At 50.1% G+C, this 19,022-nt stretch overlaps 2 protein-coding genes across 3 annotated transcripts in view; both read right to left on the reverse strand.

Moving 5' to 3' along the window:
- The window catches only part of LOC116483644 (retinal rod rhodopsin-sensitive cGMP 3',5'-cyclic phosphodiesterase subunit gamma), a 223,324-nt gene that overhangs the window by 125,759 nt on the left and 78,543 nt on the right, over positions 1 to 19,022 (reverse strand). The window lies entirely within an intron of this gene.
- NPLOC4 (NPL4 homolog, ubiquitin recognition factor) overlaps positions 1 to 19,022 on the reverse strand; it is a 75,136-nt gene that overhangs the window by 4,065 nt on the left and 52,049 nt on the right. The window contains exons 13-16 of one of the 2 annotated variants that reach the window (XM_032177300.2): positions 11,118 to 11,189; positions 8,134 to 8,229; positions 6,556 to 6,672; positions 4,580 to 4,682 (exon numbers count right to left, since the gene is read on the reverse strand). In XM_032177300.2, coding sequence (XP_032033191.1) covers positions 4,580 to 4,682; positions 6,556 to 6,672; positions 8,134 to 8,229; positions 11,118 to 11,189 — 388 coding nt within the window. Of the gene's footprint in view, positions 1 to 3,906; positions 4,683 to 6,555; positions 6,673 to 8,133; positions 8,230 to 11,117; positions 11,190 to 19,022 lie in introns of those variants that run through there. The other variant, XM_032177299.2, reaches the window with a different exon arrangement.

Genomic DNA, 19,022 nt, shown 5'->3' on the forward strand with positions numbered 1-19,022 from the left:
CAGCCACACTGATGAATGTGTAATGGTTTCTCATGTTTTAATTTGCATTTCCCTGATGACTAATGATTGTGACTGTTCCTGCATCTCCTTTTTTTGTTGTTATTGCCGAGGCTGGAGTGCAGTGGCGCAATCTCGGCTCACTGCAACCTCTGCCTCCTGGGTTCAAGTGATTCTCCTGCCTCAGCCTCCCAAGTAGCTCGGATTACAGGCACGTGCCACCACACCTGGCTAATTTTTTTATTTTTAGTAGAGATGAGTTTTCACCATGTTGGCCTGGCTGGTCTCGAACTCCTGACCTCAAATGATCCACCCGCCTCAGCCTCCCAAAGTGCTGGGATTACAGGCGTGAGCTACCGCGCCCGACCTGCATTTCCTTTTGTGAAACGTTTCACCCTCCGCCCAGCTTCTTCTTATGCTATTTCTGTTTGATTATCAACAGGCAGAGTTCTTTTTAAGTTTCAGATAGAAGTCATGTGTGAATGTACTGCTAATACTGCGTCCCCCATTGGTGCCTTTTCATGTTTCTAACAGTGCCCTCTGATGAGCACAAGTGTTTTGTTTGGATAAATTTATCAATTTACCTATTTTTATGCCAGTGTTTTTCTGTGTTCTACCCCAAGGTCCTGCATCCTGCCTAAAAGAATCTTTGTGTACCCCAAGGCCCTGAAGAGATTCAACTTAATAACTGTTTTACAGTTTTTATTTTTTTAAGACAGGGTATCGCTCTGTCATTCAGGCTGGAGTGGTACAATCATGGCTCACTGTGACCTCGACCTCCTGACTCATGGGATCCTCCCATTTCAGCCTCCCCAGAAGCTGGGATTATAGGCATGGACCACTCACCATGCCCAGCTAATTCTTTTTTTTTATATTTTTTTTTGTACAGACGGGGCTTCACTATGCTGTGTAGGCTGGTCTCGAACTTCTGGGCTACAGTGTCCTCCAGCTTTGGCCTCCTAGAGTGTTAGGATTATAGCTATGAGACATCGTGCCCAGCCTGCTTCATAGTTTTACCTTTTACCATTAGGCCTATGACCCATCCTGAGTTGATCTTTGTGTCTTGTGTATACACGTCTGTAATCCCAGCACTTTGGGAGGCCAAGGCGGGTGGATCACCTGAGGTCAGGAGTTCGAGACCAGCCTGACCAACATGGTGAAACCCTATCTCTACTAAAAATAAAAAGAAATTAGCCGGGCGTGGTGACAGGAGCCTGTAATCCCCGCTATTCGGGAGGCTGAGGGAGGAGAATCGCTTGAACCCAGGAGGTGGAGGTTGCAGTAAGCGGAGATCATGCCATTGCACTGCAGCCTGGGTGACAGGGTGAGATTCCGTCTCAAAACAAAACAAAACAACCCATGAGGGCCGGGCGCAGTGGCTCACGCCTATAATCCCAGCACTTTGGGAAGCCAAGGTGGGTGGATCACTTGAGGTCAGGAGTTTGTGACCAGCCTGGCCAACATAGAGAAACCCTGTCTCTACTAAAACTAAAAAAAGTAGCTGGGTGTGGTGGCGGCCACCTGTAATTCCAGCTACTTAGGAGGCTGAGGCAGGAGAATGGCTTGAACCCAGGAAATGGAGGCTGCAGTGAGCTGAGATCACACTACTGCACTCCAGCCTGGGCAACAGAACAAGACTCTGTCTCAAAACAAACAAAAAACCCATGAAAAAATGCCCAACATCACTAATCATCAGAGATGCAAATTAAAACCACAGTGAGATACCATCTTACACCAGTCAGAACTGCCTATTATTAAAGAGTTGGCTGGACATGGCGGCTTACCCTTGCAATCTCAGCACTGAGGCGGGAGGATCGCTGGAGCCCAAGAGTTCAAGACCAGCCTGGGCAACATAGTGAGACCTAATCTCTACAACAAATTTAAAAAATCAGCCAGGGATGGTGGCACATGCTTGTAGTCCCAGCTGCTCAGGAGGCTGAGGCAGGAGGATTGTTTGAGCCTGGGGAGGTCAAGGTGAGACTGACCTCAAGTGCCACTGCACTTCCGCCTGGGTGACAGAGTGAGTGAGACCCTGTCTCAAAAAAAAAGGAGAAAAAAAAAAAGGTCAGGTGCGGTGGCTCACAGCTGTAATCTCAGCACTTTGGGAGCCAAGGCAGAAAGATCACTTGAGCCTAGGAGTTTGAGACTAGCCTGGGCAACATGGCAAGACCACATCTTTTTTTTTTTTGAGACGGAGTCTCGCTCTGTTGCCCAGGCTGGAGTACAGTGGCACGATCTCAGCTCACTGCAACCTACGCTTCCTGGGTCAAGTGATTCTCCTGCCTCAGCCTCCCGAGTAGCTGGGATTACAGGCACTCGCCACCATGCCCAGCTAATTTTTGTATTTTTAATAGAAATGAGGTTTCACCATGTTGGCCAGGATGGTCTCAATCCCTTGACCTCGTGATCCACTTGCCTCAGCCTCCCAAAATGCTCGGATTACAGGTGTGAGCCACCGCGCCTGGCCAACCCCATCTCTAAAAAAAAAAAAAAAAAAACCAACCATAAACATTAGTTGGGTGTACTGGCTCATGTTTATACTCCTAGGTACTCAGAAAGCTGAAGCAGGAGGATCGCTTGAGCCCAAGAATTGAAGGCTGCAGTGAGCTATGATCACTATGATCACTCCACTGCACTCCAGCCACTCCAGCCTAGGCAACAGACTGAAACCCTGTCTCTAAAAGGGAAACAAAAAAGAAAAAAAAAAAAAGACTGGTGTCATTGTTATAACTGCATCAAAGGGCTGGGTGCAGTGGCTCCCAGGTATAATCTCAGGGCTTTGGGAGGCTGAGGTGCAAGGAATGCTTGAAGCCAAAGTTTGAGACAAGTCTGGGCAACACAGTGAGACCTCATTGATACAAAAATATTAAAAAATCTTGCAGCCATAAAAAGGAATGAAATCATGTCCTTTGCAGCAACATGGATGCAGTTGAAGGCCATTATTCTAAGCAAATTAATGCAGGAACAGCAAACCAAATACTACATGTTTTCATTTATAAGTGGGAGCTAAACATGGGTACTCATGTATATAAAGATGGCAACACCAGGTGTGGTGGTACACATCTGTAATCCCAGCTACTCGGGAGGCTGAGGGAGGGGAATTGCTTCAACCCAGGAGGCAGAGTTTGCAGTGAGCCAAGACTGCGCCACTGCACTCCAGCCTGGGAGAGAGTGAGGCTCCAGCTCAAAAAACAAACAAAACAAAAAGGGGGGGTGGGCTGAAAAACTATTAGGTATTATGTTTAGTACCTGGGTGATGGAATCAATCATACCCCAAACCTCAGCATCAGGCAATATACCCAGGTGACAAACCTACACATGTACCTTGTGAATCTAAAATAGAAGTTAAAATTATTTTTAAAAAACAAACAAACAAAAAAACAAAGCCCCAAGAATTAGCTAGGTGTGGTGTTGCGAGCCTGTGGTCCCAGTTACTCAGTAGGCTGAAGCAGAAAGATGACCTGAGCCTGGAGTTTGAGGCTGCAGTGAGTTATGATTGTGCCACTGCACTCCAGCCTGGGCAATAGAGTGAGACCCTGTCTCTGCAAAAATAAAAATAATAAACAAAGAATTGTATGAAAAGAAAACCTCGGCTAGGCGAGGTGGCTCACACCTGTAATCCCAGCACTTTGGGGAGGCAGAGGCAAGCGGATCACAAGGTCAAGAGTTCGAGAACAGCCTGACTAACATGGTGAAACCCTGTCTCTACTAAGAATACAAAAATTAGCCAAGCGTGGTGGTACATGCCTGTAGTCCCAGCTGCTTGGGAGGCTGAGGCAGGAGAATCGCTCGAACCCAGGAGGTGGAGGTTGCAGTGAGGCAAGATCGCGCCACTGCACTCCAGGCTGGGCAACGAGAGCCAAACTCCATCTCAAAAAAAAAAAAAAATGGTATAAAAGTGTTTGATATGTACTTTGAAGGCTGTGTTAATAGAAGGATTCTAGTGTTGGTCCAAGGCTGTAGCTCTCGGGCACTTTGGTGTTCTTAGCTGGATGGACTCAGGGCAGGCACTTGGGTTGCACAGGGCACCATGGTGCGTGAGGAGTCCCTGCAGCAATGCTGACAGGAGGTTCTCACGGGTGGGGAATCATTCAGGACTTGGTGACTGAGGCTCCGGAAGACACGCAATGCCTGCAGTCCATTCTGTAGTGTCCACCAGCAAGAACATGGATGCTGTAGGCTTCTCCTCCTTACAGCTTTAAGCACTAAAGGGAAATTCTCAAGGAGACCAAAAGATCCCACGCTTCCAGCAATTCCATAAAGTTTCTGATTCTTTTAAGGCAATGATGTTCAAAGTGCTCCTAGGATGCCTGGAGATTAGTATCTCTGATGTATACATTTATAAAATTTACAGGGCTGTGTACCTAAGACGTATGGCCTGGATAACGTAGGTTACATCACTGGAAACTGCCACATGCCTGGTAGGGAGGTCGAGTCTCTACTCGTCTCATTGCCCATGGCACCTGCCAGGATGCAGTTGGGTATGGAATCCGGGGCACCACAGGCAGTGGGGAGCTGTGCGGAGTGGGCTGCTCTCCAGCCCCAGCCATGGGGTGCCAGGGCAGGGGGTGGGGGTACTCACTGCACAGCTGCTCGATGGTGGCCCACTGCTCAGACCTCTTCCATGTCTGGGCAAGCTCCTCGTTTCTGGTCCGCACGGCCTCCAGCAACAAGCTGATGCTATCCTACAAGAAGCCAAAAGGAAGGTTCCACTTTGCTGTGCCTAAGGTGAGCAGCTTCCTGCTGGAACAGGTTTCTTTTTCCCCGACACCAAGACGTATTTCTGAGGACATTTTAAAAATCTTACAGGCTATCACTATAAAATGCAAACTGCCACAACTTACATCTATAAACGCCAAGTGCTAAATTGAACAAGAATTTAAATTCTTCCCAAATAGGCCCAAGTGGGCATCTGTGCCTCTGCCTTGCGCTGACGGTGCTCAACAGCCCGGAGGATAGGAGCTCATGCCTCTCGTCCTGGAGGCTGGGATGGAGGGGTGGAAGCCCTGGCTGTGAGACGCGTCCCCCTCCCTCACATTTCATCCCCCTGCCTCTTTCTCCTCTCCATCGTGTCTGGAAAAAGGCACTCTCTATCCTAGCCTTCCGAGTCAAACTGCAGGGGATTAATGCATTAAGGATGGGTGCAGTGGCTCACGCCTGTAATCCCAACACTTCCGGAGGCAGAGGCGGACGGATCACGAGGTCAGGAGTTTGAGACCAGCCTGGCAAACATGGTGAAACTCCGTCTCTACTAAAAATACAACAATTAGACAGGCGTGGTTGCGGGCACCTGTAATCCCAGCTACTCGGGAGGCTGACGCAGGAGAATCGCTTGAACCCAGAAGGCAGAGGTTGCAGTGAGCCAAGATTGCGCCAATGCACTCTGGTCTGGGCAACACAGCGAGACTCCGTCTTAAAAAAATAATTCATATGAGAAACAGATAAAGCTTTCAGGAGCTCTCAGTACCTCCAGACAATGTCTTCCAACAGATGACTGCAAAAATAGTGCAGTACACTAGCAAGGTGGCTCTGGTGTAGAGGGAGCCTCACCTCTCACCACCTGTCCAGACAGATGGGCAGCAGCTGAACCTCGGAGCAGGAGGTGCAGTTCTCTGGGCTGACTAGGGAAGGCACAGGCAGGGAAGAGGCACAGGGTGCCTGATGTCAAACACCCGAGTGAGTGGTTTTGAGACAAAATACAGACACAAAATAAACTAGCAGGATACAAGAACAGCTATTGGCTTCCTGACAGAGAAAGGCCGGGGGGAGGAGCCTCTCTATTCTAAAGGCTGTGGGAGGAGGAGCCTCTCTATTCTAAAGGCCACGGGAGGAGGAGCCTCTCTATTCTGTCTCCTTCAGGGAAAGGTTCTGAGTCAGTGGCGGAGCATCTCAGAAAGAATTTGCTCCTTTCTCTTTGTCATTTCCTGTCGGCTTGAACAGTGAAGAAAAAGCCAAAGTCGGACCCCCACACACGGCAAGAACCTCCTGGGGACTGCTGCCCACTGGCCCCCACTACCCAGAGCAGCCGCTTCTGCAAAGCACTCGCCCTCTTCTCCCCCCACTGTGTCTCTTAAAAATGCCAACTGTGCAGCTGTGAGCTTGGGGTCTGGAAGCTGGCCAAGCCTTCTGGGCCGAGGCAATAAAACCATAGTTGATTTGGGAGGAGGGGAGATATGAGTAAAAAGCAGAGGCTGTGACTCTGAACTGTTAGAACAGGAATTTTTTAAACTGTCTAACTCTAATGCTGGAGGCAGAGCTAAATCACCTCTGCTTCCCATTCGTTTGTAACAGATGAAACCGTACTTCCTCACAGAGGTGCAGACACTCAATGGAAACGCTAAAGGTGAAAAAATTCATCTTTCTATCAACAAGCTTCTTGTGAAAAGCTGCTGCCTACACTCTGCCCACAGGACAAATGAGGGGGACAACCTGTGACCCCGAGCTTTGACCCAGTTTCCCAATCACGCTCTGGTCTGGGAGGAAAAGAAAGCAAGACACAGGCGTCTCTTTGCGGGCAAAGCCCACTTGCTCAGGCGGACACCACACTTGGACACGCACCTGCAGAGGCATAACTTCATTGGTGACCAGGAACAGCAAGAGGTGGAAATCTGAGATGGTATCCAAGAACACAGATGAGGTATTCTGGGACAAATAGGTGGCCAAGCTATGGAAGTCCTAGAGGAACGAGAATAAACATGAATGTTCCATACAGTTCCCCAGCGCCAGACCCCGAAACAGTTTCCTACTAAGACGCAACTCAATACACTGAATGCTGAGAGACACCTCTCCCTCTGCCTCTGCAACCACGAACAGGGTCCAAGAAAGAGGAGCAGGCAGCTGCAAAGCAAGCTCACCCTCTTCTCCCAAGAAGATGCTCTCAGCACACCTGACTACCCAGATGTGCAAGAAGACATGCTTATAAAGCTGACTCAGACTGGCCAGGTGTGGAGGCTAACACTGTAATTCCAGCACTTTGGGAGGCCGAGGCAGGCAGGTGGTCAGGAGTTCGAGACCAGTCTGGCCAACATGGTGAAACCCCGTCTCTACTAAAAATACAAAAAAAATTAGCCAGGCATGGTGGTGCACAGCTATAATCCCAGCTACTCGGGAGGCTGAAGCAGAAGAATCGCTTGAACCCAGGAGGTGGAGGTTGTAGTGAGCCAAGATCGCACCATTGCACTCCAGCCTGGGTGATAGAGTGAGACTCTGTCTCCAAAAAAAAAAAAAAAAAAAAAAAGCTGACTCAGACAGAGAAACAAACAGATGGAAACGTGCCCTGGCCCCCAGGTGGAGAGTGGGCTGTGGGAGGGGCCTGGGGCCCCCTTCAGGGCAGGGAGACATGTCTGGCTTTTCCTGTAGAGCTGTGTTCTCCATCTAGGGCGGCAAGAGGGAGGAATGTGCAGGGCAGCCATGATGCAGCACAGACATCTTCAGCAGACCCAAACAGAGAGCTTCAAGAGTGTACCCCAATAACTGGCTATGCACCTCTATAAGCACCCCAAGTCCCCTGGGCAGATGGGCACTGTGGGGATCAAAGCATAGAAGAAGCTTTGTCAGCCACTGGAGAAAACCTCATTACAGACATTCTTTGACCACCTTCTGAAATGTCTGTTAGCAAGTTATGATTTAAGAACAATCATGTGTACACAGCCTGTCTACACAGTATGCAGAAGGACCTGGCCCGATCTGCCAGTGAGAGCAGAGGCCAACACGGGAGCCACGCCAAGCAGCAGATCAACACTACACACGGGAAAGCCGAGGCCATGCCGAGAGGGGCCACACAGCCCCAAGGTGCCTGAGAAGGGCAGCAGGCGACCAGGCAGGGGCCAGGCCAAACCAATAGTGACGAGGCTGCTGGCAGAAGACATAAAGCAACACATTTGGGAAAATTACGAGGTCCACTGAAGATGTGGCCAGTCTGAGGACGTCAGGGGATCAGTCTTTGTGGCCATCCATCACCCAGCCATGGGAAGGGCATCCACGTGACCAACAGTGCCCCACAGTAGGCCCTAGCTGGCCTGTCACAAGAATGAATCGGGAGTGTTTGAAAGCTTGATGTTTTCTGGAAAAACAATACTGACACTAGATAAACAATCAGCAGTTACCTTAAATTGTTTCTAAAGACAAAGAGCTCACCTGTGTCTCACCCAATACATCCCGGTTTTCAATAGGAAATGGATTTTGCGAAATAGAAAAAGTGTAAACTGGATCCTTGGGGAAAGTTGTTGTGATCTAATGAAGAAAAACACAAACCCATGATAAATGAGGCTGAAAATGGTGTGGCCGACTCCCAGCCAGCCCAGAGCATCTCCCAGAGCCCGAATTAATGACTCCTGCAATTCTGAGAATGTTCTACAAGCTCTCCATCAAAGGGAACCGTTATCTATTAGTGTCATCTCTAAACGAACACTTGGAAACTCCGCCATCTTGGAGGCAAACTACACCATATCCGGGCAGCGTCTGGCCTGTGCACCGGCCTCGACATCGGACAAAAAGGGCACTGGGACTCCCCTCACGGCACAGCTTCCCTTCAGAGTCACACAGGTTCTCTCCCTCTGCTATGGAGGAACTAAAGGCTGGTGTGACCCCTTGTCCAGGTGACAAGAAAGGAACGGAAGGGGCCAGGAGGCCGTCTCAGGAGCTGACTTTGCTCAAGAGAAATTCATGTCATTGGATTTGGAGGGCACATGAGGAATCAGCCAGCTTTCAAGAAACAAAGCACCCTCCAGCAGCTTGCTAAGCCCCTTCTGAATGCTGGGAGCCACTCCATGGAGCTGTGGGCTTTTCCAGGCAGGGGTGAATAAGGCCCTTGAGGAACACAGGGTTCAGCTCTTCTCTCTCCCTCAGAGCTAATACCCAAAGGCCAGCTAAGTCCTTCAGTCCTTCACTGGCTCAGACAGGCCTTAATGACAACAGAGGGCACTTTGCACCTAACATATAGTCAATAGATGCTACAGGGACAGTGGTAAATGTGCAAGAATCAATAGAAATACAACTTTTATTCTTCATGACAGACACCCCTCCCCAAAGAAGCACCAAGTTGAGTTGATACTGCTTTTCTCTGCAACACAACAGCAGCAGCAGCAGAGGTCACACCTCTTCCAGATTTAGGGGAACTATTCTGGTTCCTTTGGGACTATTTCTAAAGAATGAGTGTGGTTCTGGTCTGTTTTCTGCATCAGCAAAGGCAATGAGTTGTTGAGCGGGCTGGCCCAGGATTTGCTGTGCCAGCGCCAGCTGCTCTGGAAAGACAGCTGAGCCACCAGCAGCATCTCTGGCCCTTCACAGGCAAGCGGCGGGGCGGGTCATGAAGACTCGCAGTGCTACGTGTCGGCTACACGGCCTTGTCAGTTAGGGATCCTGGGCCTCACTTTACTCTTCCTCAGGATGAAGATGATCGGAGTACTCGCCTCCTGGGTGCCCGGCACGGTGCTGGTACACACAGTGTTGGTACACACAGTGCTGGGTCCCAGCTGAAGACAGGGGAGGTACTGACCTCCTGCAGAGATAAAAGCCTGGCCCACTCAGGTGTGTCCTTTGGGAAGGCCTAGAAATGGAGAGGGCAGCACTCCCAGAACACGTGCTAGTGAGCGAGCTAGTGGGACTGACGGGGGGTCTTGCTGGCCTTGTAACTGGCCCTTGGAGGGGAACAGAACCGAAGTCCACACAGCCCATCCCAGATGTCCCAAGGCAGGGCATCAGCTCCCATCTTACACTGAAGCCATTTCCCTACCCTGCCCATCGTCTATCAGCCAGACGATGCCCCCAGAACCCACAAAGAAACCCCAGTAACACTGGCTGGTGCCTTTTCCTGCCTCCCCAGCCATCCCATCCCAAGGTTTAAGAACCTTGGCCCAGGCCAGCGCCTGTGGCCCGGGACTGGGCATGGAGCTTGACACACCTCTCTGGGCACCTGCACTCAAAGACTCCCCATGCCTCACTTCCACAGGGTCAAGGAGCTTGGCATCACAGAGCAGAATGCTCTCCCACAAACAAGTACTTCTGAAAAACGGCACTAGGGCAAAAACTTAACTTCCTTTATAAAAGAAGAGGAAAGGGGTGGGGAGGCTGCTCGGGTAGAAGACCTGAGAAAGCTGGTTTTAAATCATGCCGGCTCCTCCTGGGTGTATGCTCCATCAATCTGTTTTCATCTTAATTACACCCTAGGTAGTCTAAAAACCAGATGCCTTCACGGCCTAGGTAATAAATATGTTCTCGGGAGCTGTCAGTTGGAATGGTGCATCGATGGGCTTGGCTCGTGGGGACCTGCTGCTCCGAATGCAATGATATTTTACTGCCTGAATCACATGCCCATCCGAGTTCAAATGCAGCCTGAATAGATCCTGGTGTGGCAGCGGCATAGGAAATGAGCCGCCTCCCGTCCACTTTGGACAGAGCTCTGGTGGGGCTGATGCACTGGCTTCTGCAAAGGCTCATCCTGCCATCCTTGCTGCCTTGTGGCCAATGGTACAGCCATGTCTCCATGACCATAAAATGCCTCCAAAAAGGAGCTGAGACACAGGGAAGATGCGGAAGAGCCAGAGGCCTCTGTGCTCCTGGAGTTCCACCCAGTAAACCACGCTGAGCCCTCACTCAAGAACACTGAGTCACAGGTGTGTCCCCTGGGGACCACCCTGGATGGAGTGACCCAGACACACTGTGGGCTGTGGCAGCTGTGCTGAGGCTAGGGCAAGCACCTGCACGTGCAGGACAGCTGACAGCCACACACCAAGCACAGCACATCTGGACAAGACTGCTTGATGCTCCGGTGACTGGAGACCCGAGCAATGGGGGTTCGCTGCCTTCCAGAGGCTGCCTAGCCTGGGGTGGGTGGTCCTTTGTACCTTAGTATGGGGACAGTTAACCTCTAGGCTGATGTCAAGGAAATAAAAACCTGAAACTAAAACAAAAAGCCCTTAAAACTGTGAGCATTTCAGCAACACCACACGCTCACTGATTCTACAACCACCTCCTGGGTGCCTGTTCTGGGGTGGGCACTGCATAAGGCAGAGGGTGCCTTAAATTGCAGCCTCCTCCCTTGAGCAGCCACCACCCAGCAGTCCCATGTACAAAGCGCCCGATGGGTCCACCTGCCCAAGCTGTGCATGGGGGGCACTTACGTCTATGATGAGATACTCCACAGGCAGGGGCCGGGCCAGCTGGGTGATCTCGTTGCCAAACTTGTCTACATCCTGCAATAGTCAGAGGGGAACAGTGGTGAGCAAAGACGATCAGTGGTAATGATTTTCCTTTCACATGCTTGTCTCACCTTTTATTTAATTAATTAATTAATTTATTTATTTATTTATTTTTTGAGACCGAGTCTTGCCCTGTCGCCCAGTCTGGAGTGCAGTGGCGTGATCTCCGCTCACTGCAAGCTCCGCCTCCCAGGTTCACGCCATTCTCCTGCCTCAGCCTCCCAAGTAGCTGGGACTACAAGTGCCTGCCACCACGCCCGGCTAATTTTTTTTTTGTATTTTTTAGTAGAGATGGGGTTTCACCGTGTTTGCCAGGATGGTCTCGATCTCCTGACCTCGTGATCCGCCTGCCTCGGCCTCCCAAAGTGCTGGGATTACAGGCGTGAGCCACCGCGCCCGGCCTTCACTTTTTAAATTACTTCAAATCTTATTGAAGTGTATGGATAGCAGAAAGGAAAACGTGCATATTTTTGCAGTGAAACCACCTTCCACCATTTCTTGGAGCTCGTTATAACCACAGCCTGAGAAAGCAGTCGTGCTCTCGGGCACTGGGACTCCCCACTGGGAGAGCACATCAAATGCCTCCCCTCCACCCATGGTGCTTGGCCTGGCACTCAGGCGCAATCTACGACAGGCAGAAAGGTCCGCGTTCCCCTCAGGCTGGACCCGTGCCCTGTCTATCCTCCAAAAGCACATGAAGCCTCACAGTCTGAATGCTAACTCTTAGAATCTTACACCTCTGAAAACCCGACCTTCCAGAAACTGAGTACTTGGACATTAATAAAATAAAGGCATGCACAAATGAGCGCACACACAAATACAAAGACACAGGAACCCCACACCGATCTGTCAAAGTCTCAACTTGTTTTGCTTTGTCAGATGCACGGAACATAAAGTTTAATTATGGGGAAAAATGGCCAGCATATGTTCATTAATCATAAAATGACAATTAGATCTGATTTATGTCAAACATGCTGAGTTCAAACAGAGCTCCAGAAATAAATTCATAAGAACCAAAGCTTTTCATTAAAGATTCTGCAAGAGGGGGTCATATTTTCTATCTAAATCATCACTTAACATTATATAAATCATTCATTAAGTCATACATAAATTATACATCCATAATTTCCAATTATAGGGCCTTACATAAAAGTTTACGTTTATTGGAGCTCTCAGACCCGAAATGATTGCCAAGCAAATCTCCCTGAGGTGTGCAGGGTGATGGGAGGCCACCCCCAGCACAGCCACACCTTCCTGGGGACGTCAGGGAGCCCCGCTGTCTTCTGAGACAATCATCACAAGCTGTTCTCAAGTCAAACCAAGTCTATTATCCTAATGAGAAGCCCCAGGCCCCATTTGGCCCTTGGCCCTGTTCCTTGCTTGAAAATTAAATTTCTGGCTGGTCCGAAGGTGGTGAGTTACCTCAGTTGATTGTTAACAGTCAGTTACAGATCCAACTCCTTGTTCTACTCTCTCCCGCTTCCTCACTACTATACTTGACTCGTCTTAAAAAATAAAAAATTTTTAAATTCAATTTCTGGCCTGAAATGTGTCTCAGTTCTCCATACCCTCACACCTTTTCTCTACTCACAGCTAGAGAGCTGCCAACAAGAGAAAATGGTCCAAACAGATCCCACCAATGTTTCCAGGAGGGCAACAGAACGAACCCGGACTCTATTTCCATTTCACGTATTGCTCCCCGCCCCATCAAAGGCTACATTCCTGCAAATACACAGCTCTGCTCTGTTTGCCTTCCTTGGACACTGAAATGACTTTCCACTGACTTGGGTGAGGGTCGTGTGTCCTCCTTCCACGTGACGAGTGGCTGCCAGTCAGGACGGGCTTCCGCATTCTGTGCTCTGCTGGCTGTGATGGGGGCACTAAAGACATGGGGCCTACTGCATGGGGTCCTGGGGCCCCAGAAGAGGTGGTTTCTCAATGGAGATTTGGTAGGAGGCAAAAATCAAATCCAATCAAACTAAATCACCATTTCTAAAAATACACGCTTGCCCCTACAAGAAATAACCTGCAACAACTCACACATAATTAGCCCATCTGGAATTCATCTTCAAATCTAATTAAGCTCTAATACGCAGAAACATTTTTCCAGCACCTGTTCACTTTAATCTCTCCCTCTAGGGATTTTTCTTGTGAAATGCCCCTCTCTCTTTTTTGTGTCATGCTATTCTCTTTCAAACTTAACTACCCAACTGCACCTTTTCCAGTCCCCAAGAAAATAAAGGTGTTGTATCCCCCTTTCCTCCCTGGGGAAACAGGTCACTTCTACCTCTCCCCCAAGCCTTCACTCAGATGTTTTCGCCAGCCAATCCCTAGGCCTACATACCATTTTAAAAGGCAATTACTTTTTATGGGCCTTAGCAAATGTCAGTTGGAATGCACTGGGAGGAGGATGTCTTAATTCTAAGTTTGGCAGCCGTCAAAGTGTCAGCAGCTTTATCTCCACCTGGAGCGAGGCACCAGGAGGTCGGAGGTTGTGGCCCCAACGCCTCACCACCCGCCAGAGGCCACTTCTGGAAGCAGTGGCGCCAAGGTCTTGACACCAAGAGAAATCCAGGGATCGATGTCTTTGTTAGCTCAAAAGCATTGAGGATGCCCAGGGCACAGTGGCTCATGCCTTAATCCCAGCGCTTTGGGAGGCAGATGGCTTGAGGTCAGTTGTTTGAGACCAGACTGGACAAGATGGCGAAACTCCATCTCTACAAGACTGTCTCAAAACAAACAAACAAAAACACACACACACACACACACACAAACACAAAAGCATGTGGGCTTTGTGCCAGGACAACAGTGAATTCCATTGATTGAATGGCATCAACCCTGCTTTAGAAAAGGTAAATGAAATCCTGAATGTGTTGCTTTTCTAAGAATTGGCAAGAAGGGGCACAAATGACACCAGGATCTGAGCCGCCACAGGATAACTCAGAAAAAACAAAGCTTTCGGGCCGGGCGTGGTGGCTCACGCTTGTAATCCCAGCACTTTGGGAGGCCGAGGTGGGCGGATCACGAGGTCAGGAGATCGAGACTACGGTGAAACCCCGTCTCTACTAAAAATACAAAAAAAATTAGCTGGGTGTGGTGGCGGGCGCCTGTAGACCAAGCTACTTGGAGAGGCTGAGGCAGGAGAATGGCATGAACCCGGGAGGCGGAGCTTGTAGTGAGCTGAGATCGCGCCACTGCACTCCAGCCTGGGCGACAGAGCGAGACTCTGCCTCGAAAAAAAAAAAGAAAAAACAAAGCTTTCAGACACTTGGTTTCTTTTCTTTTGTTTTTTTTTTTTTGAGATGGAGTCTCGCTCTGTCGCCCAGGCTAGAGTGCAGTGGCGCAGTCTCGGCTTACTGCAAGCTCCGCCTCCCGGGTTCACACCATTCTCCTGGCTCAGCCTCCTGAGTAGCTGGGACTACAGGTGCCCGCCATCACGCCCGGCTAATTTTTTTCTGTTTTTCAGTAGAGACGGGGTTTCACCGTGTTAACCAGGATGGTCTCGATCTCCTGACCTCATGATCCACCCGCCTCGGCCTCCCAAAGTGCTGGGATTACAGGCGTGAGCCACAGCGCCTGGATGACACTTGGCTTCTTAAAAGCACCACTCAGAAAACAGTCCAGTCCGTGTGCAACGACTGGATGCACACAGAACTGGCAGCTGGCATTTCTCAGGGGCCAGCTGTGTGCACAGAGGCACTTCGTCCTCACAACCACACTGGTCACAGGCACTACTGCTGCCCAAGACAGGAAGGGTTACGAAGATGAGGGAACCTCCTAAAGCAATCGGCAAGGACAGCTGGACAGCCGTGTAGAGACTGGGCCCCCCACACCATGTGCGCAGGCTCCCCGCCTCCCAAGTCAGTGCTGCTGCTGCAGGGCCAGGGCACATGCAGGCCTCCCTCCTGCCTTTGGGAAACCATGAAGTTGAGGCTCGAACCCCAACAGCCGTCTCACACTGAGTAAGACCCTCCCACCTCCACTGCAAGGGAAGATGCAAAATTTTCTCTTAGACTGGGAATACGCTATAATAAGTGATTCAGAATCTCTTCTCTCGATAGCAGTTTCTTGATTAATTGATAAACTGGCCTGAATAATGCTCGAAGCAAACACAATCTCCTATGAGTGAAAAGGCTTATTTTAAAAAGCTGCGTGCTGCTGGGTCTTGTCCCAACAAATACAAAAGTGGGTTACGGGGCTATAGCAAACAGAGCAGTTTGGTAACAACAAAACAATAGATTGCAGGTAAGTGGCACAGAGGACGATGACCAGAAGTAAGACATGAGGAGACACAGATACCTTGGTTTACAATGAACAGTGGGACTAGGTCAACCAGGCAAACATCTAGAGAAGCACAAAAGCTAGATTCCTACCTGTACCAGTATCATGCATAAATGGATTATGGATCTCAAAGTAAAATTAAATCCTAAAAGCACGGAAAGAGTATGTAGGTAGATGCATAGTTCTGGGGGAAAGAATTACAGTTGGCCGTTGCACAACGCGGGTTTGAACTGAGCAAGTCCACCCACAGGCAGACTTTTTTCAACCAAACACAGATTGAAAATACAGTATTCCGGCCGGGCACGGTGGCTCAAGCTTGTAATCCCAGCACTTTGGGAGGCCGAGGTGGGCGAATCACGAGGTCAGGAGATCGAGACCACGGTGAAACCCCGTCTCTACTAAAAAAAATACAAAAAATTAGCCGGGCGTCGTGGTGGGCGCCTGTAGTCCCAGCTACTCGGAGAGGCTGAGGCAGGAGAATGGCGTGAACCCGGGAGGCGGAGCTTGCAGTGAGCAGAGATTGCGCCACTGCACTCCAGCCTGGGCGACAGAGCGAGACTCCGTCTCAAAAAAAAAAGAAAATACAGTATTCCAGGACTGGGAAACTCATGTATACGGAGGTCTAACTTTACATATAAGCAGGTTAGAAGGGTCCACTCTGCTGCATGAGTGTATGTGGACTTGACTATACATGGAGGTCCTGGAACCAATCCTCTGTGTCAACTGAGGGACAACTGTACTTCCAAAGTACGATGACAAAGGCAGAAATTACAAGAAAAAGAGTTAAGGTATCTTTGAAATCAGAAAATATTTCAGCTTCTTTGTATAAATGACAAAGAATGAAAACCTGGCGTGTGTTTGCAACACACGACAAAGGGTTAATATACAAAGACCTCACAAATGAATGCCAAAAATGATGAATCACTTTACAAATACTTAAGTGCGCACATAGGCTACTCACAAAGCAGTCAGTAAACACAGGACACTCCCTGTGGTCAAAGAAGCACAGAGAGCAGGGTCCTGGGCCTGCCTGGTCCTTGCCAGCATCACGGGCGCAAGGGCAAGGCTGGTCTGCAGCACCACCTGCAAGTGTCCACCCTGCCACGTTCCCAGAGGAAACGTGGGAGGACACACAGACCCTTCCAGTACACAGTAAGCTTCAGCAACGTAATCCTAGTTCTGGGAATGAGTTACAGGGTCCACCAAGTGCTGTTCACAGCGCCAGATGCCAACAAACCTCACGGCCTGCTGAGTAAGCAATGCCTGGCCGCAGCAAGGGGCAGTGGGTTCCTCAGAGATGCCCTCTGGCCCCTCCACAGCCGGCTCCTTGAAGGAACGCTGTTCCCTTGCTGCTTCTATGCCCCCTCAGCTCCCCACGGCGCTCTGACCCGCCCCACCCCAGCACTGTGTAGTCCTCGCCAGACTGCCTGTCCACACAGCTCTCCAAACAGAGGATCCCAGTACTGTTCCTTGGCACCAGGACATCACTCTCCCACCTCTCCGAGACCTTCTCCTTGACCTCTTTAGAGCGGCCATCCTTGGAGTTGCTCAACGCCCTCTTCTCCCTCTGAACCACAGCTTGGCTCATCTACTTCCGGGTTAGCTCAAGGCCTTCTTTTCTCCCTCTGAAACACGGTTTGGCTCATCTACTTCCGGGTTAATTTAGGCTTTCTCCACAGATAGTCTGAAAAGGGCATTATTGGCCTGTATCTCTTGCCTGAGCTTCCAGACCTGAGTCCTGGCAACTGTCTGTCCTGCTCCATCTTCAAACTTCGCGTGCTGACACCTGGACTCACCGTCCTCCCACACAGACCCATGGCTCTACTCTGGCACCAGTGCCAACCCTGCTCCCCAAAACCTGGCTTGAGCCTGTGCTCCTCTCTGCACGCCTGCCAGACCTCCGAAGCTCCCAGTCCCAGCACACCATCCTCGTCCCCAAGGCCACAGGGAACTGACATGTGGCCTGGATTGCCAACACCACCAGCTTCTCACTGGGCTCCCCAACTCCAAATCGTTCCCCACACTGCAGCCCAGGATGGGTCTTCTACAGCAGGGACCTCCCCTGCCCACCCCATCCGGCTGTCAGCACCTGTCCACTGCCTCTCCTACCTGGATTTCAGCCCCACTCACTCCTCTCAACTTGCTGCCTTCTCCTGACTCAGGCTACTGGCATCCAATGCCTGGATTGTTGCAAAAGCTTCCTGCCTCCAGACTACCCCTCCTGACACCTCCAGCAGGAAAATTCCAGAATTCACTTTCCATAACTCTTTCCATGGCCTCCCACTGTCCACCACGAGCCACTCCAGCTAGACTGGCCCCCCCGGGTGCATGCTGTGCTCTCCAGGTACATAGCTTCAGCAGATCCCATTCCGTGTGGCTTCCTCTCACACACTCCAGTCTCAGCACTGTGAATGGCCACCTCGGCATGCCCTGCTCCCCAACAGGACACCTCCACAGTTTGCAAGAAGAGGGACCATGAGGGACCTGCTCACCATGGCGCCCCAGGCCCTAGGCCTAACACCTGACCCACGGGAAGCTCTGAACAGATAAATGGTGTGACTGGTCCGTTTTCTCACTGCTATAATGAACTGCCCAAGACTGGGTAATTTATAAGAGGTTTAATTGACTCATAGTTCAGTATGGCTGGGGAGGCCTCAGGAAACTTACAATCATGACAGAAGGCGAAGGGGAAGCAAGGCACCTTCTTCACAAGGTGGCAGGAAGAGAAGTGCCGAGCAAAGGGGGAAGAGCCCCTTAAAAATCCAACAGATCTTGTGAGAATGCACTCACTATCACTGAGAACAGCATGGGGGAACCACCCCCATGATTCAATTATCTCCACCTCATCTCTCCTTGACACCTGGGGATTCTAAGTCAAGATGAGGTCTGGGTGTGGACACAAAGCCTGTCCATATCACAAAGGGTGCTAGGGGGCGTCCATTTTCTTCTTACTAATCTACAATATTTAATTTTTTCATAATAAACATACATCTCATTTCATATTTAAAATGTTCCATATTTATTTGTTTAGAGACAGGGTCTCACTACGTTGCTCAGGCTGGAGTGTAGTGGTGCAATCAAAGCTCACTGCAGCCTCAAACTCCTGGGCTCAAGTGATCCTCCTGCCTCAGCCTCCTGAGTAGCTGGGGCCACAGGTGCACACAGCATAGACTGCATGCATTACCATTTAGCGCGATGGCTCACTCCTGTAATTCTAGCACTTTGGGAGGCAAGGCGGGTGGATTACTTGAGGTCAAGAGTTTGAGACCAGCCTGGCCAACATGGCAAAACCCCTCTCTACTAAAAATACAAAAAAGAAATTAGCTGGGCGTGGTGGTGGGCGCCTGTAATCCCAACTAATCCCAACTACCTGGGAAGCTGTGGCAGGAGAACTGCTTGAACCGGGGAGGCGGAGATTGCAGTGAGCCAAGATCGTGCCATTGCACATTAGCCTAGGTGACAGAGCGAGACTTCATCTCAAAAATAAATAAAGAGACTTCGAGCTGTCTGATGCATGTGGATCTTTAGATTTGAGACCCTCCTGCT

The sequence above is a fragment of the Hylobates moloch genome, unplaced genomic scaffold (genome assembly GCF_009828535.3).
Source record: "Hylobates moloch isolate HMO894 unplaced genomic scaffold, HMol_V3 SCAFFOLD_15, whole genome shotgun sequence".
NCBI classification, from domain to species: Eukaryota; Metazoa; Chordata; class Mammalia; order Primates; family Hylobatidae; genus Hylobates; species Hylobates moloch.